The sequence below is a fragment of the Lutjanus erythropterus genome, chromosome 8 (assembly GCF_056507025.1).
Source record: "Lutjanus erythropterus isolate fLutEry1 chromosome 8, fLutEry1.hap2, whole genome shotgun sequence".
NCBI classification, from domain to species: domain Eukaryota; kingdom Metazoa; phylum Chordata; class Actinopteri; order Lutjaniformes; family Lutjanidae; genus Lutjanus; species Lutjanus erythropterus.
In genome coordinates this window covers 7967216-7989366 of record NC_139324.1, presented here as the reverse complement: position 1 = coordinate 7989366, position 22151 = coordinate 7967216, and the positions used below count along the sequence as shown (strand labels likewise).

At 39.8% G+C, this 22151-nt stretch overlaps 1 protein-coding gene across 1 annotated transcript in view; it reads left to right on the top strand.

The window, feature by feature from the left end:
• dgkg (diacylglycerol kinase, gamma) overlaps positions 1–22151 on the top strand; it is a 177660-nt gene that overhangs the window by 151293 nt on the left and 4216 nt on the right. Inside the window, exon 23 of the mRNA XM_084724388.1 lies at positions 20879–20999. Within this exon, the coding sequence (XP_084580514.1) occupies positions 20879–20999 (121 nt within the window). The remainder of the gene's footprint in view (positions 1–20878; positions 21000–22151) is intronic.

The window sequence follows — 22151 nt, the reverse complement described above, 5'->3', positions numbered from 1 at the left end:
CTAAGACAAAGATGGTTGCATTTTGGGAAATGTATGCATGTATGAATGACAGGATATTATTGGCCTCTGATCCGCTGACCTCACACAAATAACCCTCATGTGGCGTTTATGTTACTTTGTTACTCAGCCAATGTTTGTGGGTCTGGTGGACCTACTCGATTATTTGGTTTTTAAATCAGTACATCCATAACAACTTATATAAAATATGTAACAGATGTTTACTTTATCTCAATTATAAGCAATATAGGCAGCATATATAGACAATTTTTGCCATTTATCTCTGTTAGATCACATTTTTCATCAAAGGTGCTTTTAATTTTTTCTGATAAAATGTAATAATCAATATATAATCAAGATATGGTCAGAAAAAACATGTTTATCTTGAACAAATAAAGACGAAACAAGGTTTTTCATCACTATTGATGTTTATTTATTTGAACTCAATTTGAAATAGAATACATTCATGCCAGTCTACACAACACACCAGCCCCGGGGGCGGAGTACACTGATGACATATGTCCTGTGGCTGGCTACTGACAGGCTGGTCCCATGGCCTGCTGCTAGTGGCCTGGTCCTGGTCCTGTGGCTTGCTGCTGGTGGCCTGGTCCTGGTCCTGTGGCTTGCTGCTGGTGGTCTGGTCCTGTGGCTTGCTGCTGGTGGACTGGTCCTGGTCCTGTGGCTTGCTGCTGGTGGACTGGTCCTGTGGCTGGCTGCTGAGAGGCTGGTCCTCTGGCTTTTATCACTTTCCGGTCCAGTGGACCTGAACACCACATATGTAATATAAATGTGTTTGTGTGTAGGTGCACAGTGTGCACTCATTGAAAATGTGCTCCTTTATATGAAAATGAACCAAGGCCAATGAGTCTCACATTGAAAAAATAATTAATCAAATCATTTTTCTTTTAGTAAACATTGAAAACGGGTCCCACAGATCTGAACACCACACAAGGGTTAAGGACCAAAAAAAGTTTCAGTTTTTTTGTTTTATTTTTCAAGCCAACTCTTGTATATGTAATTTCGGGTGTGTTTTTTATCAGTCTCAGGCTCGGTGAATAGTTTGGTGCATGGCGTGGGCGTGTGTGTGACTTACAAGGACTTGACTGACGTCACCGTGTCTGTCTTCTTCCTCTTTTTGCATTTGGGGCATTTTTTGAATATTAGGAATCAGAAAATTTATATACATTAATATCAATAAAACACTAATAACAAAACAAAATTATTGTTCTTGCGCAATATTTTGTCTCAAGGTGAAGTGTAGATATATACATCAGAGTAATTAATGCTTTCAACTAATCGTGGAGAAAAAGGTATCCAAAAAAAACAGAAGTCATGCTCTTAACTGTTTGGTTTTAACTGTGTACACTTTTCTAAAATGTCTAAACTCCAGGATGAGTTCCCTCCAGCTGGAACCTGCATTAGATGTCCACACACATTAGAAAATAGCCTGCTCTCACCAAGGTTTTCTCAATTCATCCCACTTCTGTCTCTCTCACTTCGCTTTGTCTCTACATCTCTGCTGACTGAACTAAACCTTGTTTCCATGGAGACCTCAGGGCTATACTGAAGCAAAGACTAGAAGAGAGGAAGAGCAAGAGACAGGAGGAAAGGAAGACACACAGGGGGAAGACATAATGAAAGAAACTGTAGCGTAAGAAGAAATAATGGTGACTCATGTCAGTCTTATGTGTGTTTGTCGTTGATGGACCTTACCTTCATAAACGTGTCTTCGTTTGAAGTGAAGGCAGGAAACATTACTATTACTGTGTCCTGAAATCCCGTCACCACATGTTGTTCGCATTAAGATTATTTTCAACAAACAAAATGAAACTCAAATAGTCTGAAAAATGTCACACTGGACTGACAGCCCATTTATCTGACATCCTGATATCCTGAAAACAAAGACGCACTGCTCCAAAAATACACACTCTCCCCGCAGGTGGGTTTGGGGTAGGACTTGATGGGGACATGAACAAACTGAGGACTTTCATGATTTTATTCTGACCCTGGAAATTTGTCTGTCAGTAAAATCACTTTAAATGTTGTTTGATGAAAAGCCAATAATAGCCTATTAAAAAATCTGTATCTGTTCATGTAAAAATAGTCAGTATGTGGGGGATGTCTAGTCTTCAGAAATCTTGTTAAATCCATCAGATTTACACACGTTCGTCCTGAGGAGTGCTGCTCAACCTTCCTGGCCACAAAATTTCTCATTTTACAGCAGAAACTAAAACGCGTCCCTGAAAACATTTTATGTGAGAAATAGGCAATGCAGCAATGCCTTTTTCATCTTGTTGCTTCTTGTATGTCTGCTTCAACTTGTTAGGTTTTTACATCATTTTCATCTTGTTAGTTACTTACTAAATCTTTGTCTTGTTGTCGCACTTTTGTCATTTTCATCTTGTTGAGTCGTTTTCATTTTGTTTCATCTTTGATTTCGTTTTCATCTTGTTACATCTTTTATGTCATTTTTGTCTTGTCCCATTTTTTGTCATTTTCACCTTGTTACATATTTTACGTAATTTTTTGTCTTATTTTATCATCTTTGTCATGTTATATCACTTGTCATTTTTGTTTTACGGCCTTTACACCATTTTCGTCTTGTCACATCTTTTGTTGTTTTCGTCTTTTACATAATTTTCATCATGTCACAGCTGTCACGTGTGATATGCACTAATGGATACACAAAGGAATCGTCTTTTCTATGTGATATTGTTCCATCCATTTAGGCTGAAGTCAGTCTTGATGTTAAAAGGCGGCGTGCAAAATAAAAATAATCAATAACTCCCCTCAAATGCACTAAAACTAAAGTAACAAGCCTGTTTTGAAAATGTATGGAGTAGAAGGTACAGATATTTTTATTCAAATGTAGAAACTACGTAAGTAAAAAGTTGTCAGAAAAATTAATACTCAAGTAAAGTACAGATACCTTTGGAAAAAAGTATTTGTATTTAGTTACTTCTCATCTCTGAGTAATTGTGAGTCTTGAAGTTGCTGTGCTCGACTGATCAGAGACTTTACTTAGTACTTAGTACTTTTATGTAGGTAAAAGTCAAAGTGTAATGTCTGCAGAAAATGCAAACAGAAGCTGTAGGTCACTCTTCAAACCGAAACAGAAGATCCACCAGATTGTTTTGTTTACATGTTAAAATCAGAGAATCTTTCTCTGGTCAGTCTCCCAGCTTAATGATGTGCAATGCTAAATTGTTGGAGTGCTCCTTTAACATAGCATCCTTTGAAAACACACACACAGTAGAGCTCGGTCCAGCAGATACAGTTCATGTTACTATGTGGTCACCTGTGAGACCCCTTGTCCTCTGATCCTGTCCTCTCTCAGCTCAGTGCAAAGGCTCTGACCTTCTGTCCCCAGTGCTCAGGGTCTTACAGCTACAGAAACCAGAGCAGACTTTCACGCAACCCCCTGCGCACACGAGCACACACAAGTTTGTATCACCGTACGTGTAAGAGGTTTTGTAGCTATTGGTTCCATTCATGTTGTTAATCATCAGCCTCGTCTTGACTCTTGACCTAAATCCATGCCATGATCCCGAAGTAGCCTCTTAAAGAAGTGAAGACCAACAAACTGTCCTCACTTGAAGGATTTTGCTTATCTCATTACACAGACTGACCAGAAAAAAGAAAGACTGTAACACAATCCAACAACTCTGTACTACACTCTGTAATACATGTGAAAACTTTGGTTTGATTGGACTGTGTATGTGAAAACAAAGACTTTTAATAAGTGGACTGATTTTGATAATTGAATTTAATATAATATATGGATAGTAATAGTAATATTGCTACATCATTATATAATATTACAGGAATTTTGTATTTCTTTTCTGTGGCAGCAAACACAACATATGGCTGATCTACACACATTATGGCTGCCTAAAGTGACTTCACACATTCTCATTCTCAAAACGATAAACTGTGGAGGCAGCGAAATAATGCTAAAGGAGAAATCTGTAGTATATTTTCTGTAATCAATCATAAAATGACCATGATGTGTCATCAAACATTAAGGAAACATTGACATGAATGCTGCAGTCATGCTGCTCCCCTTTGAAATTTCCATTGTGGGACGGAATAACTGTTTTGTGTGTCTGTTTCACAATCATCAGAGTTCAAGTTGATGCCAAATTTTCACAGAATGATTAAGTGTCTGTGTATGAGTTGTTATAAATCATTAATAATCTTGTAGAAGGAGTAGCTGCTTATAAAAGGTTAAACTGAGCAAAATGTTAATGGAGTTTGGCAGCAGTGAGACAGGCAGCCACTTAACTCATCGTCCAGAGTGTGTTATTTCAGAGCAGTGGGCTTTTGTTTTCAGGATAACAGACTGAACTTTACTTTGACAGACGACTGACAGTTATCAACAGCTGATCAACTTATAGTGGAGGAGTGTGTGCATCCTGCGCTCCTGCAGAGCTGCTGCAGTCTGTCTGTCTCTGATGTGTCTGAGGAGGAGAGAGAGGGAGGAAACAGCTTGCTTCAACCACAGATCATATATTAAACAGAATTGCAACCTAATTGCAGTCTGTGGCTGCAACTCACTATTTGGATCGATGTACTCATTTTTGTACCTGCAGTGGCTACATATTGCTCCTTTAAGGTGTATACGTTGGTTTCTTGTGATTGGACGATGGATCTCCCTCCTCCCCCAGGGAAGCTATCAGTAACAGTGGAACTGTTATATTATTTGTCTTTACCCTTTGTTTAGTCATTATGTCATCGTAACTGATGATTATTTATCAGAAATGTTAATATTCTGTGAAAGCACCAGTAGTTATCTCTACAATGTTGTCACAATACTGAGGTATTTGGTTAAAAATATTGTGATATTTGATTTTTTTTTTCCACATCATCCAGCCCTAGTGTGGGGTCGGGGTGTATTAACATTATTTTTTGTTATAAATTTCATTCTGTAAATATGTCTCAAACTGCTGACTCAGCATTGGCCATGCAAGGTTCATGATGATTTAACACAGTAGATTACACGTTGAGCTATTTTAATCCATGAATTTTATAATTTTGGTAAGAAATGCACCAGCATTACACCAGCTTTAATGTGTTTCATCACAGGACAGTTATATCATTTAGTTTACAGCTCAACAAACACATGTAAGTGTGCAGTACTTCATTAATGACTTTTTGTTTTGGTCTTTTTGTTGGACTGTGGGAACTTGTAGTGGTATTTTTTCACATTTTTAAAAAATATTTATTTAAAAAGCAATTTACTTCTTAATTGCATAAACTAAATTAATATTTGCAAGTGCAAAACCATTTGAAAATCCACTCCAGTACAAGTAAACCGCAAACTACATCCCGATAACAAGTATATAGTTGAATCATTCTTCACTTCTGACACAATAATTACAAATGTTATGTTTCATAAGTTTATTTCATAAGTTGCATTTTATTTGACAGCATTGCAATGTACAGGGATTTATATTTGTGTTGGCCAAATATCAATCAGATTTGCAATATATCCCATTTATTAAGTTTAAAAGACAGATGTTTTTTGGAGTGTACATTGGCTGCAACTAGCGATTACTTTCATTATTGATTAATCTGACTTTTTTTCAATTAACCAGTTAGCTGTTTGATCTATTAGATGTCAGAAAATGATGACAAGTTTCAATCAGTGTTTCTCAGAGTCTAAGATGACGTCCTCAAATGTCTTGTTTTGTCCACAACCCAAAAATATCCAGTTTACTGTCAGAGAGAAGTAAAGAAACAAGAAAATATTCACACTTTAGAAACTGAAATCAAAGAAATTGTATATTTTTTTCATTAAAAATGGCTCAAAATGATTAGCAAAACAGGTGCAGATTCATTTTATAGTTAAGTAACAATTGATTAATTGATATAAAGTACAGTATAAAGTGTTGGGTGAGTAGCTTCACCTATCACAGACAGTTTTAATAGAAAATATAAATATTTCTGTGTGAATTCATTGACATTGTGCATGTTAGAACGTGTGTGATGGAATCTTTGTGCTCCTGAGTCGTCCCTCAGGATTTAACCCTTATTAAATTAACTTCTCCTGCTAATGCTATTTGGAAATAGGGCTCAGAGACGAGTGCTCCAGTTTCAGAGAGAAACTGTGTGCCTCTATGCAAGGTATACATGTGTGCGGCTCGGAGTGTGTATGTGCTGGCGTGTTTCTGCCAGTGTGTATGCGTGCCTGCATGTTTATCATACAACTAATTGTTTGTGGCAGCTGATTTCTCTGGCGCAATAAACTAAAGCTTTTAAATCCATTTGCTGCAGATAATGCATTCAGCCAGGGTTGCCCAGAGTGAGTGAAAGATGCCCGCGGCACTTCTGACCTCAGTGATGAAACCTCCTCTGAGTCACTGTGGTGCTGCTCTGGTTTTTGTTTTGCACGGACAGAAACGAAGGCTGAGACAGACACAGAGACAGCCTTTAGAAACATGTAATTTTGTAAAATGTAATACAATCACTTGTGTCATGAGAATGTAAACACTGCATCCATTACCCAGTTTAAACAACAGTCCTTAAACAAACAGAAGTTAGCCGCCTACCTGCTGTGAAAGGTTCTCACCTGTCACAAATGACATATTTATCTGTTTATTCACCCCAAACAGCAAACTGTATCTACTGTACAGACGGAGCAATAGACACACCAACTCTGTGTGTGTGTGTGTGTGTGTGTGTGTGTGTGTTTCTTTAACAAGCCTATTCATGGAGCTCTGTATACTTGTGGGCTCCCACCAGCTTTGTGAACACCAAAAATTTCATGTCACCTGCAACTCTGACAGATATGTTTTCTTTATCATTAAGCAAAGATAATTTTAAAAGAAATTCTTAAATTAAAAAAAAGGATACATCAGTGGTTCCCAGACTTGTTTTTCTGGCAGGACCACCTACAGAAGCCAAAAGAAGTTCACACACCCCTCCCCATATTTTTAATCATAACAATAATTGGAGAAGCAACTGATAAAAAAGGAGTCGATACAAATCATATTCATTTAACTTTGTTTTACTCCTACTGAATATCTCTGAGTTGTGGACAAAACAAGACATTTTATGGACACCATCTTGGACTTCCGATCAACATTTTCACAATTTTCTGACATTCTGTGGACCAAACAATGAATCAATTAATCCAGAAACTAATCCACAGATTAATCAATGATGAAAATACAGTAATTGTTAGTTGCAGCTCTAGTTTTTACTGTCTGGTATCTTTAAACAGGACTGCTACATTGATTTTACTTTAAAGTTGTATATACATGCCCTTGGCAATCAAAGAGAATTCGATTTCAGTTTTAATGTATTTTATTAAAGAAGGAAAGCAGAAGCACTTTCAGTTAAAAAGAAAAAACAAATTTTATGCAAACAAAAATGCTGTTCACATCAAATTAATTATTTAATAAATTATTTTTTTCAAGTCCACATTTTCTTTGTTTTTTAAATATAGTGATAAATCTCATATTTTGGACTTTTTATTGTGGTATTGAGTTTTTGGTATTCTTATGTCCCTAATCCTCACAATTCCAAACTGTTCCACATAAATGTCAGAAGTGGCAGACGGTGATATTAATTACACTCAATAGACAGGACAAAGACCAGTGGACATTAGGCTTTAGGTTAAAGGTTACAAAAGTAAAGAAAAGAAGACTTCAACCTGTCTGAATTTGTAAGTGAAGCAGGGTCAAAAGTCCATTCATGTCAGCTGAGTGAAGATAGATAACAGTCAGAGGAGGAAAACACAGCGAGGGCCGGAGCTGCTGACAGGGACACACCTCACGTACGGAGGCCCTGGTGTCAGCCCATCACATCACCGTGCTCCTCCCCACGTTTATCTCTGCACCATCTCTCCCCTCCCCTGTTTATTTCCTCCCAGCTCCTGGATCACATTTCCTCAACTTCCTGCTGTGGACTGAGCAGCAGAGGATGCACATAAATACAGTGGATGTAGCACGCAGGGATTGAAACGTGGGAATTGTGAGTGTGCTGTAAAACGTGCCGGTGAGGAGAACAGTTTGTGATTCAGCAGAGTTACTAATCCCAGTAATGCTCAGTTGTGAAATGTGAGTTTATTTTGTTCTCGGCAGTGGTAGAAATACAATACATACATTAACTTAAGTACTCTACTCTCAGGTCCAGTGAATAGGATTTAGTGGCACCTAGTAGTGAGCTGGGAGAAGTAATTCACTTGCTCTCCCGTACCAAATGGGAAGAAGCCACAGTGATGACAGTGATGTCACACACGTAATATGAAGTGATAAAAAACCCAACTTAAAAAAAAAAGTCAACATTCTGCTTCTGCTTCTCTGTTTTTTGTCTGAAAAGTGGATTTCTGTTTTATGCAACCAGCCAACATTCAAGTGCTTATAAAAAAGAATGAATGAAGCTCAGACAAAACCTTTATTGTGTCTGAAACTACAAGATCTGTTCTTTCTTTTGATATATTCCATGTTAACATATTCATAGAATTGAATAGTCTGTGAGTGTTGAAAAATAAGTGAATTTTTTTAAAAATGTTGGCTCTGGCTGACACTATTAAAAAACCCTGGTGGGGAAACAGTTAAAGATGTAGCTATTGAGGTGGTTTCTTCCTACAAATACCTTGGTGTCCTTGTGGATAATAGGCTGGACCTGAGAGAGAACATTGGTGCCATCTTTAAAAAGGCCTTGTCCAGGCTGTTTTTCCTCAGGAAGCTCCGGCCTTTTGATGTTAGCAGGTCACTCGTGTGTGTTTTTTTTTTGTCAAAGTATTTTAGATTTTTTTTTTTTTAATGCCGTTGTTTGTTGGGATTAAACTCAGAGGACAAAAACAAGGTCGAGAAATGAATAAAGAAGGCAGGATCCATTATTGGTTTCACCCCTGACTTGCTAGAAGTGGTTGTGGAGAAAAAAAATGAGTAGGAAGCTCAAGAGTGTTCTGCAAAATGAGGATCATGAATGTTTTCAGTGAGCTGATGAGCTCTTTTAGCGACAGACTTGTAATGGCCAGGTGCTCCTCAGAGAGATTCAGGAAATCCTTTGTACCTGCTGCAGTGACGTTTTTAATGAACTGCCTGTCACTATTGATGATGCCAATGATGATCTGATGCTGATGATGAGGTCGATGTTGGTGACTGTTGATGTCGTTTGTATAAAGGATTGTGGTAATGTCGGTATCCATGAATATTGTTGACATTGACACTGATGTTTCATACAACCCCCAACATGTACTGGTGCAGTCTCACTGATGGTTACTTTATTTTGCTGCTGTGCTCTCAGCTTGTCTTGTGCTGCCTTGACATGTGTATGCTTTTGTATGTCCAATGTTAATGACATTCAGCCCCCACGCCCCCCCCCCCCAGGGGATTGATAAAGCATCTTGTATCGTATCGTATCGTATCGTATCGTATCGTATCATAGGGTTACGGTACTCTGCTATTAATTTGTTCTGGTAGAATTTTTCACCAAGGCAGCATAAATTATTGGAGCACTAGCAGCAGAGGTAGTGACAGAACAGAATCGACAGTAGGACAAAAAACAGTTATCTGACTAGATGCCTTTGCAGCTGTTACATCACGACTCTTCTCCCTCTGGAACGCAGGCATCTGGCTGCACATGTACAGGATGCAGCGTCACTAGTTCTTTCAAACTAAAAAAATACCATCATGCAGACTTTCAGTCAGCATGAGGGGGATAAGATGATGATAGACTTTTCATTTTTGGGTGAACTATCACTTCAAGTTTTGGTCAGAATTTTCAACCAAGGTGGTGGCCAAAAAACTAAGGTCTTTAAGTCAGATATGCAGGGAAAACCCTTGGGGTTTTGTCCACCAGCAATCTTGGTTGTGCCATGTCAATCCGTGCCGCGCTGATTTGCATTCCCTTCACCACTTTTACTGCGCTATTACACACACAGACACTCCTGCACCCCCACCACATTTCCTGTTTGTGCTGCTTCATAATAAAAGCATTTAAATAACGAAACAACAAGAGACTTTTATTGTGAAGAATTTAGGGCAACAGTGTGTTTATCCCAGAGACATACATGAACGGTTTATCCAGCACTTAACAGCTGCTCGACTCGAGCCTCCTCGAGCTGGTCTTGAGTTGAGACACACCTTCAAGCGGGTAGCCCTGTTGTAATGGAAATGCAAACCCCGGCTGTGCTGGGCTGCCAGGCCGAGTCCAACCGAGTCGAGCCAGACCAGCTCTGTGTGTGGAAAAGCACCAACTGAAAACTGTTACCACAATGTCTGTTTTTTATTTCCTCAAAATTAAAAATGTCTCTGACCCTGCACTTCACAGGAAATGTGACATGCGTTATTGGAAAGCACCTTTGGTGGACTGGGACAAACTCGCTGCTTTTTCTGCTTAGTAATTATCAAAGTAATGTAGGTCATTTTTCAATTAGCAGTGAATAATTGATAACACATTTCAAATAAGTTGCTCAACACTGGCAGCAAAATGTTTTTTCTGAAACCTGCTATTTCAGGTATGTTCTGACCGGGTTCCCATTGCGTCTCCCTCTATGACTCATTTGTTTTCTTTCCCTGCTTGTCCGACTCTCTCTTCCACCCATCACACCCCCAAGCTCCCTCCCTCCCTGCCTCCCCTCACCTTACCTCCTCTTGCTCCTCCTTCCCTTCTTCCCGAAGCCCACAAACCCAAGCTCACCCCCCCCACCCCACCCTGCCAGCAGTCAAGCTGTGACACACCATGAAGGAGGCTATATTAGGCCGATCACATTCAGAGACTGCATATTGTTTTCTTCTCACACAACAGAACCAGCACACTATAATTACTTTGATTCGCCCCCGCCGCTCCGTAGAGCTGAAAATAGTCCCCGTATGAAGCTGCTAAGCTGCTCTCAGTGGATGGTGGGAGAGTGGATGACCTTCCAGTCATACATTTACTCAAAGTTAATGAATGACAAATGAGGGACCTTAAAGAGGCCAATCACTTTCAGACAGGATGGGAGTGGAAAAGATGACATGACACATTTCTTCTTTAAAAGCAGGACAGGACTGTAATGCGTTCTTTCCCAGGATTGTTTTTCTCCCATCTGGAGAATTGTCAGGACCATTTGTTTCTGACAGAAATATGGAAGTGAAATTTCGCCATCTGGGTGCTAACAGTCCATGCAGGGACTGTGTGTGTGGTGTATTTCTTGCCCTGTATCATAGTAACATAGTGTTCTTTGTCAAACGGCCAAGTGCTCTCCCCCGTACCTTTACCTCCGTTGGGGCTGGCGAGGTGAGCTGCAGTTCCTCTTGACCATCTGCCATGACTCCGGCCACCCTGAGACAATAACAGGCCGGCCGGGGAGGGAGGGCAAGTGGGCGGAGGAAGGATACACAAATATGCCTGCTTATAATTATAGCCCGACACCTCAAGCTAACGCACAATGAAAGCTGCAGTCATTCCTCAGGGGGATTTCTAATTCATCTTCAGTTTCTAATTGAAGAGTTGTTATAAATACCTCATCTCTAAATTTAAAACTTAAGGGACAAGTCTGCTGATAATCTGTATAGTTCTTAAAGGAATAGTTAGGATTTTTTGAAATGTGGTTTTACAAAGTGCTCATCCATAGTCGGTATATTAACAGCAGTAGATGGCAGTCGACACATCCCCAAGCTAAGCAAGGAAGCTAAACAGTGTACTGCTGTGCACAGTGTCGGCAGCTGAATGTAATTGAGCCACCTACAAAAATCAGTATCAGTGTACACTATCTTGAGAATATTTTCAGTTTTACCTTGATATCAGACAGACTTTTCAAGAAACCACTGCTATATGAGCCAAATATCACTCTCACCAGACTCCCTTAGCAAAATTTTTTACCTCACCTCATTTTACCTCACAGAGGTTGCTGGTCTACCACTTCCTCAATGAGTGTTTCTGGAGTTCAAATACACCAAAATGTTCCGTCTAACTCTCACGCTCTACAATTTCTTTTCCATGTGTATGAGTGGTATATAAATAGATCGTTTTGACAGTTGAGTCACAAGACGTATTAAGCAGAGGAAGTTGCAAACATCCTGTCGTCACAGCCAGTGTTGGGCAAATTACTCAGAAAGAGTAATAAGTTACTTTTTACTTATTGCTCCTTTAAAATGTAATAATATTACTTTTTTTATTACTTGGTATCAAAAGTAATTAGTTACATTACTTATTATGTGACTATATTTGTACCTTGTTGGCTCCAAAGTTGAACTTGTGATCCAGTGAAGTGTTAATACCCACAAAGCTTTTGTTGTTGCTGTCCAGATATTAGCTGTGCTGGAAACAAAGTAGCCAAACAAACTCCAAATAATGACAATACTTCCACCAGTGGAAAGTCTGCCTCTCTCCCTCCCCCTCATCCTCTAGCCTTTGTTTAGTTTGTTGGTTAGCAGCTGATGTGACTTGTCCTGACCTGCTGCACGTACAGGTCACCATAAGAACCTATGGTGCTCAATAAGTAACATAGAATTACTTGGATTATTAACTGTAATATTACTATTTTGGAAATTGTAGTCTCCTAAACTGCATATTTCTGGGTAAATAATAATATTACAGTACTATATTAGTGACCAACAGTGGTCACAGGCTATGACACTAAAGGCAGATCTTGTCAGAAAGAGAGTCGATCCAGGAGGTTTTCTCCGTCCTTCATAAAGTACCTGACAGCAAAAATGCTGCGTTTATGGTGTCCATCATGTTGATAGGTAGGTATGCTCAGCTCTTAAATAAAACATCTGTGGTGACTGTGCACTGTGCCACAATGATTAATTAATTAATCAATTATGAATTTGTTATTACATTACTCACCAACTATTTTGAGAATCAGTTGATTTTTTTTATATAAATAATGTCCAAATTGTCCAAACAACAAATGTATCAATGATGAAAATGACAGATTAATTAACAATGAAAATAATCTTTACAGGAAAGACTTGAAAAGTGTGGAGCACACATTTGGACCCATTTTTCACAAGATCGTGACAGGATCAACAAATCGTTTCATCAAAAAAAAAAAAAAAAAAAACTCAACAGATAATCAACAATGAAAACAGTTGCAGCCCCAGTGTGCACACATGTGCACATGCATAAATATGTGCACACTTAAGACTCCTAGTTTGTTACTTTGAAAATATGGTTACCCTAAAGTTCCTGCTTTATGCATTTTCTGTATCAAAATAAGGGCTGAATCTACGTAAACACATATGTAATGCTATTCTGTCAAATTAATGCAAAGGTATGTGGGATCAACCCAAAAATTATACATTTCTCCCTTATGGTTTCTGATTTTCTTTCAAAGGAGGATTCATGACATGTGATAAACAGAGTAGATGTCTAGCAGAAAAAAAAACATACAATTTAATTTCAGTTTGACTTTAATCTTTAGTAAGAACTAACTGGCCTGGGACAGAAAGGGTAGGGAAATCAGAAAGTACTGGGTGATGAAATAATACATATTTATTTCTTTATTTTTACATAGTATTTGTTGAAAATTACTCAAATATAAAAAACCTTATTGTTTTATTTCAATTTTCAACCACCTCTTTCTAGTTTTTGTTTTGTATTTATGTATATTTAAATGTTTGGTTGTAATTATGAATTATGAATATTATGTTTTATTTATCTTGTGGTTGATCAAAACATATTTGAATATTTAACAGTGTAACAGTTAGAGGACATTTGTAGAATCATGTATTTAGAAATATTCAGATGAGTCAATATATAAAGTAGGATTTTTAAAAATACTGAGTGAATTTTAAATGACTTCAGATTGCCTTCACAGCAGAGAAAATAGTGCAGCACAGCAGTGACGATTCTCGCTGCCCGCTGCTTGGCAAAGCAGTGCCATCCCATCCCAGAATGCATTGTGGCTGCGTTATGTAAGAGGCTGTTCTATGCTATTCTTAGCTCTACCTCACTGAGAAGTAACAGCGCTGGTTGCCTGAGAGTCCAAAGCGCAGAGATCTGATGAGGCGGGAATCATCAGTGAGGTGAGAACCAGCACAGTGGGCTACTCTGCCATCAGGCTCGCACACTGGGACACGGGCAGGACGGCATGCCCATGTTTGGTATTTGGAGGAAGTAGAGATGTATAGGTGGGTGTGCGAAGGAGGGGGAATTTATATATTTAATAGTACAACAGGAAAGGGTTATATGAATAGTACTGTTTTAAAATCTTAAAATAGGACATGTCAACAATCACTAGAATATTTTACCTCATCTTCTTCAAACCTTGCAGTATAAGACAGCTTTCACAGACTCACACACAGAAAATGACAGACTGCATCCATCTTTACATCCAGCCTTCCTTTTAATTCCCATCTGTCATGTGTATCCATTGTGTCACTAGTCTCCCCCCTTCTTGATCCCTTAGTCTCCAACTGTCCAGTTTTCTCTTAATGGGTGCCCAATCCTATTATAATTATTTCCTGGAAAGCTCCGCAGAGACCGAGAGATGCATATGGTGAACGTGTCTGTGCCTGTACCGTCTGAAGATGAAGCATAACTTCTTGTATCTGACACGGGATAATGAACATGTGACTGCAGCTGTCATTTATACACTGAGATCACGTCCTGAGTATTTTTTCTCAGAAACGTATGGCTTTCAGGGAACTGGGGGGAGTTAATTCTTTTGGATCAAACTAAATAAATGATTCAATATCCAATTTTACCACTGGCAATGTAGAGAAAGATTTGCAACAGTGTTTAGATTTTTATTTTGGGAAACAGTCAAAAGCTGCAGTTATCAACATTTTTATGTTTTCAGTGGTTGAAATTAGTATATGTAATGTGCAATTGTGAAAGAGCAGAGAATGATCACCCATGTCTGCTGTTCCCCTCAGCTTTAAGGAGCATTTCAATATTTTTTAGCTCATAGTGTTGGATTTAAGGCCCACAACTTTACTGTTTTCATGCAGCTTTCATCAACCAGGTTTGCACTCTCATCCCAGTCCTGGAAGAATAAAAAAAGACAATAGAACACTTAGCATTATGTTCAAAATGAAGAAACTAGCGTTCATTGACAGGGACAGATGCTAATATTTTTAAACACTGGCTCCACAGGCCAACAAGCCACTAAAATTGGTGGCCAAAGTGCCCTTTTGGTGGCCAAAATGTAAACTTATGTAAAGACAATTCAGAAAAGGCTATTTAACACAACTTTATACAGTTCCTTAGAGACACTTAAGAGGAACTGGAGACCTCTCTCCAGTGCAGAATGCTGTGGAGAGAGATCTGGCTATAAGGGACGACAAAATCATGAAAAAATGAGCAGTTTTCCCTGCTCTGAATCCGTGGGGGTGTGTCCACTCCGCTGTCTCAGTCTGAAACACCACTACGACCTGAAAATTACCTGAAACCTGAAACATGGACGCTCTGTCCGGCAGCTTTATTGGACATGTCCAAACATGTTTGAGCCACCAGAGACAGAGGACAGTGATAGGATGGTATTTTTCTTCTTATGTGTCAGATTGTTGGAACTGAAGTGAGCTGAAATGAACTGCTGGGCTGATTTGGACTGAGAGTCAGTGAAGGGATGTTTGTAGGCGGTGTCATTCGAGGCGGTTCACAGGCCTCATATAGTGTTGGGGGACCATGGCTCTGGTGTGACGCCGAGACATGTTTCTTGTCTGCCTAAAAAGTCCTGAACACATATACATATTTTCCAACATGTATAATGTGTTTAGAAAAACATAAACTTAACATAAACTTTCAATCACTGCTTTTTGCTCATGGCTGAATTTCCTTTTCAAAAACAGAAAAGTAACGCAGATGGGGTCATTCTTTAAAAACCCTTTTTTTTTTAAAAGCATCTTAAATGTTGGTCCCAACATCTACCATAGTGTTGTAATAATGCTGTAACAATTCAGAGCAACTCTTAAGCAACTCTTTTTACACTCTTGCGCCACAACTTGCAGTTCCAAATAACATAACATTACCACATTGATATCAACCTATAATTTTAACATTTCAAGGAGGATTTTCTTCACTTTTTTGTAATAATGTGCACATTTTCATGTAATGAAAGGGTTGCAGCCTATTTCTTTTCCCCTAATGCATAGATAGGTGAGCGTCCCACCCCTACTAATGCATAATGTGCCCCAAGCATTTCATTCTTAAGACGACTGACAAAACTGTAGTCTTTGAGGGATTTTATAATGTTTGGTCTTCACTCTGTTCTGGCATTTTCTTTTGAATTGTCATCTGAAATATTAAAGTGCCAGTGACTCAGCAACAGCAAACTTATTCCCTTATAAACGTTCATCATCTTTGACACTCAGCACGAAATGGCAGCACTTTCCAAATGCCACACATTTGTGCTTTTATAACTGTGCACATTCACCATATGTTAATGTATGTAAGTCAGCTTCTGTACATGGTTGTACACAAAGAGACAAAACACCCAAGTTTAGAAAATCACCAGGAGATCAATGATGTGGCTTTTGTAGTTACAGTGCGTAACAGTTTATTAAGTGTATAAGCTTGTAAATGGTGCCTGTACTTATGTCACAATGCTTACATACATTTTTCCTTAAATATTTCTGAATATGAATACCCACACTTGTCCTGAGCCCTGTGTTGCATCAGGCTTTTGCAGAGCACATTTCCTCTCCAGAGCAAAGCAAGAACACACAACAGTTTCCTGTTTGTAGTTTGAAACAAGGCCAACAAGGTGAGCTAGGCGTGACGACATTGGGAAATTATTAACATTGTTTACACTGTGAGAGACAGACAGACCTGCAGCCTGTGGCTCCAGTCACAACAGGCAGCGCTGCTAGTCGGAGCTTGTCTGAGCTGGATGGAGGATTGGGAGCCTCGGGGAATGGTTTAACTGGTTTCCCTGGGTGCCTCTCACACACTCTTTCTTTTCTCGTGCTGCACTGAAGCAAACTCTGCAAGAGCCACTGAATCAAGTAGACTCGTTGCCTTTACACTTATCTAGATCGCCTGCACTTTCATTAGTTTTGCCTTTTTGTCTCGCGTTAACATTTGGAACATGTAATCATAAGAAAGTATTCACAATTTGAAGAACTGCAGATGTAATGGATGGGAACTTTCAGAAGGGTCATCCTCTCCTCCTTGTAAGATGATTTTTTTTGACATTTTAAGATGTCTGTGATTCAGCGCTGAACAAAGGCGGAAAAACAATCAGAGGAAACCCAGTGCTTTCTGCAGAAAGAACTGGAATATGTTCAGGTGTTCGGCTGGCACCAGCCTGCCTGAGTAAAGTTAATCAAGTCTCAGAGCGCCACACTAACCTGCATAATTAGCCGTGGAGAATGGGTTACAGAGGCAGAGACTGGACTCAATTCAGGGTCTATTTTGGTGAGTAGCGCCAGATCACATTGCCAAACTAGAACAGGTCACTCAGTAGAGTACAGCTCTCCTTCAGGCAACAGATGCAGAAGCACCTACTGCAATGCCACCGTAACTAGCAGATGCAACCAGTGGAGATTTGCAATTTTTTTGCATAGTATAATATATCTAGATGTATGCAAAGTGTTAATGAAGTGTTTTTGTATCATATAATCTCAGATGTACAGAATAGTGTAATGGGTGTGGCCTAGTAGGTCAGTTGTTAAAGGATTAGCTCCATGTACTAAGGCTGTGAATCCTCTGCAGTGGCCGTGGGTTCAACTCCTGTCTATGGCCCTTTGCTGCATGACATTCCCCCACACTGCCTCCCCCTTTTCCTGTCATATCTTCAGCTGTCCTATCAAATAAAGGCTAAAAAGCCCCCTCCAAAAATGTAACTGTCAAAACTTACCCTTCTGGTGCCGCATATGACTTTACATCAGAAAAAATATGAACAGTATTCCAAAGCAAGAGGGAAATCTGAAATGTGTCATGAATAACAAGTTAGAAAAGATAATTATACAAGTCAAGAAAGTCTCAGTTTGTGTGAAACCGCTCAGTGAACTGCATCTCTTATCTCACAGTATACAGTCACCAACACAGCGTGTTCTGTGTAACATCATCTTACCTGAAGTATTTTATCCAGCGACGCCTGGTAAGACCTGCTGTTGTGTGACTACATCCCAGTACAAAAACACTCAGGCATCTTAGCTTCGGCAGCTAACATTAGCTTTTGGAGGGAGGAAGTCATGACGTCACTTACGTGACAACTGCTGCAGTGTTTGGTTTTTCGTCCACTTTTCGTCCATTTTTGGGTTCATATTTTTATTTGGGGGTTCTTATACAACAGGCTTACAGACTTTAATGTTCATAAAACACTTTTTTTTCTTATACTAGTCATTTTTGCAGCTCCTTTATTCATCCTCTGTCTGAAATACTCTGTTCGCGCTCCTGTCCAAAATGTGGCCTGCAACCGACAAGATAAGCCTTGTTTTTAGCCCAGCACTTGTTTACCAGTTGTGGCTGGTTAAGAGGAGTGAGAAGTCAAAATCAGCAGTCGGTATAAAACTTAATAAAAGTCAATAATTTTTCATAAAGTTTTCATCACTGCAGCCACAAGAGGTCCTTCAGCATACAGTCATAAACATGCACAAAACCTTTAGGTTGAAGAGTCCAATAGTATGTAAGATTAGCTGCAGACACACACAGACACACACAATCAAATGTGTGATCTCCTGCAGGTTTATACCTGGTGAAGATAATCAGAATAAAATGAATAAGAGAAATGGGAATATCTGGTAGTTGTCTAGTAACCTTTGTCGTCCTGGTCAGGTCATGTGTTTGGTTCCTGTTTCCACGTTTGGACAAGATGTACACAACCACAGTTAATTAGTGTCAATAAGTTGCCACCAACACAGTTTTATGAGCGGATTTGAGATTTGATTCTGCTGTCGCACCTCACAAATTATCACACTGGCTGTGAAGACGAAACATTTCTCAGATTTCTCTCTAATAATTCATTTCACAAAGATTTTGTAAAACCTGTGAAGTTGCTGGGGCCATGCAAACACATAATTTCCCTATCATGTTAGGTAATTTATGAGCTAAAGTGTATTGAACGTGAAATGTCAAATGACATCATCGCTGACCTTTAAGATCATGTCTGTAAATATTGACTATTAGGCATCACACTTTTCAAAGAGAGAGAGAGAGAACACAAAGGAAAGATAATGAGGAGGCACAATCTGTTAAAAGGTTTGACACTACTCTGCTCTGCGTTTTTTTTTCTTTTCCTGTATTCAAGTGGGTGAAAGTTTCGTTGAGATTGTCATGATGTGTTGTGTATGTTAGGTGGAGACAAAAAGGAAGGAAGTAAAGGTGAGTGTGTTTGCTTATGGAAATATGAGTGGTGAAAAGTGCATGAACATCATATCTATAAATAACTGTAATAGTTGTATGTGTCACAGTAAACCTCTCCAGTCAGAGAAAATGTATAAAATCAAAACTATGTGTCACAGGTAGCGAGAACTATCAGCTGAATCTGCAGCTCCCCTTGGCTATACGGAGCTTTTTTTTTCACCTCATTGTTTCGCTGTCCAACCGCAACTTTATTGTTTTGGTTTTTCACACTCAGGGTGTGAAACCCACTGCCTACTTACTATGTCTGCACCAAACAGACATAGTAAGTGACAAACTGGTGAACACAGTGGTAAAATTAGCAGCTAAGGTGCCAGAAATTTCCCTCAGAAATTGATGGAGATCAAAAACAGAGCTTAAAGAGGGTGAATATTATACTTTTCCAGGGACAGGAACAGGTGGCCAAAAACACAACTCCAAATGAATGACAGAGCTCCTTGATTATGGGTAAAAGTGTAATAAGTGCTGCCTCTGGTGTTGAACTAACCCTTTAAAGTCACACAATAACCCCGAACCCATTCTAGTCAATGCTGTAATTTACACGAGAAGCACCGTGGTGCGTCTCAGCAGCGTCCCTGAAGCGGCTCGGCGCTCCGCTCCGCGGAGAATACACAGCAAGTCTGTTTTCAACGGATGGTGCGTCAATTGGCACAGAGCTGGTCGAACGGGCGGGAAGTCAGGCATGGAAAACAGGGGAGAATCCGGTTGATTTTCAAAATAAAAGACCCCGTGCAGACTCGCGATCATAAAGACAGACAGAAAATAAACAACTTAACTACGTAGCCTGCTTATCCATGGTAGAAGCACAAAGAGCAAGGAAAGAGGACTTAATCAACAAAATCAGAGCAAGTAAACATAATCAGACGAGCAAAACGCTCCGCTGCTGAAACGCTTCTGAAACGCTGCTGGTGTAAATTGAAATCACGTGCATGACAGAGCCAAACTGCGGCGCAGCCGTTCCGCGGCGCAGGCACACCTGGTGTAAATCCCAGGTAACACATAATAACTAACCAATTCAGGCAGTGGTACACCAGCAACTCTGATGTTTAATGAGGTAAAATTACTATTTTTGTCAATGGAGTCTGGTGGCTCTGGAAAGAGCAATATTACAGCAGTTCATTGTTAAACAAAAAGGATCTTACTCTTTAACAAAAAGGTCTATTACTGTAGGTAGGTGGAAGGTTTACTGTGGGTGTTAGAAACAATCTGAGCTTGTCAGTGGCAAAAACAAGCACTTTTAGTGAAGCATCTCAGTGGGCACAATGCCGAAAGTATTATGTTACAGCTTGTTTCACTGCTGAGGTGATCTACTGGACTCAGTTCCAAAACTTCTTCTCCTTATTAGACTAAAAAATATGTGAAAAAAATGGACCAGAATTACCAGAACCAGCACCAGAGTTACCCTTTAAGTTCCCTTTTTTGTAAGTGATTTTTTTGGTAGTTTGGGCGTAACTCTGTCACGATGAATTGAAAACAACAAGGGAAATTGTGTGTCTATCTGTGAAAATGTGCTTTCTCTTGTACCTCTGTTTTTGAGTTTGGCCAAGCGAAGTGCCTGTTACTGAGCCCGAGCATCTCCCTGTGTTTCTCTGTCTCCCTCTAACACATTCCCTCTTTAACCCTTTCCATCCAGACTTCAGTGACCAGCTGTTGGAGGTGGTTGGCCTGGAAGGGGCGATAGAGATGGGACAGATCTACACTGGACTGAAGAGTGCAGGACGCAGACTGGCTCAGTGTGCCAGCGTCACCATCAGGTCAGAACCTCCTGTCTCTCAGCTGCCTCCTCCATCTTCTCCCTGATAGAATCCATCCTCCTCCTGTCACCGTCTGATCTCCATTCTCCATCTTTCCCTTCATTTATCTCGTGTCACTACCCTCCCCTCCCTTTATCTCCCCTCTGGTCAGCCAACCAGAAGCTGTTTCAAATGACTCCATCTCCATTCTATACATGCATGATCAAAAATGTATTCCTTTTGAGTGTTTTTGTGCATTTGAGGGCTAAAATCCCTGCAGTATCCAAACAATAACATGGCTGTACCTAATAAATTATAAATTTTGACTGCATGCTCTACTAAGTGAGCTGTTGGATCCGAGGACTGACTCGGCACCACAAGATGAACATTTTTCTGTCTGTACTGTTGAGCTCTGATAGCCAAATTTGGATTTGTTTCCAGATTCACTAAATACTTGGATTTGCAAAGCTTCTGTGCTAATCAATCTTTTATCCTTCCTTCATCTAGTTATTAGTCAAGTCTGGATTACACACCACAGACACCTATTAGTTCTGGGACACGTTCCACATATGTGTAGTAGATTGGCATCTGTGCTGGACAAGTCTGCGCATGAGTCGGCACAGTCACAGCAAATTGGGGGTACACTGGTGTCCGCATAGACCCTCCGTGTATACCGTTTGATGAAATTTACATCACACAGACCCCAGCAGACCCTCACATGCTCACAGATGCAGAAAGTTTATACCAGGTTAAAGAGCATTCAGGTTGAAGGTGTTGCATTTTGCATTTTTTTGGCCAATGTTTTATTGCTTCCAGTGTAGCCAACAGATCACCAAATATTGGATATCTGGGCCAAGACGCCCTCGTTCTATGCACTGATGCCCAATGCATTGTGTACAGTCCGATTAGCCACTTGAGAAATTCACAGCCACCATAGGTTCTTCTACACACTTGGGGTGGGAGGGAGAGACGAGGTGTTTGCAATGTACAAGTCCACCACTGGTTGCCATTAAATCCTACACACTGGCCCTTTAATTTTATCTTACGAGACAGCTGGATTCACAAGATCATGTGAGAATCCATCGTGCCAAGCTTTAAGTTATTTGCATCATCAGTGTCCTAGGAGGGACTACTGGCAGCTACAGGCATCGTTTTAGGTATGACGACAGCGAG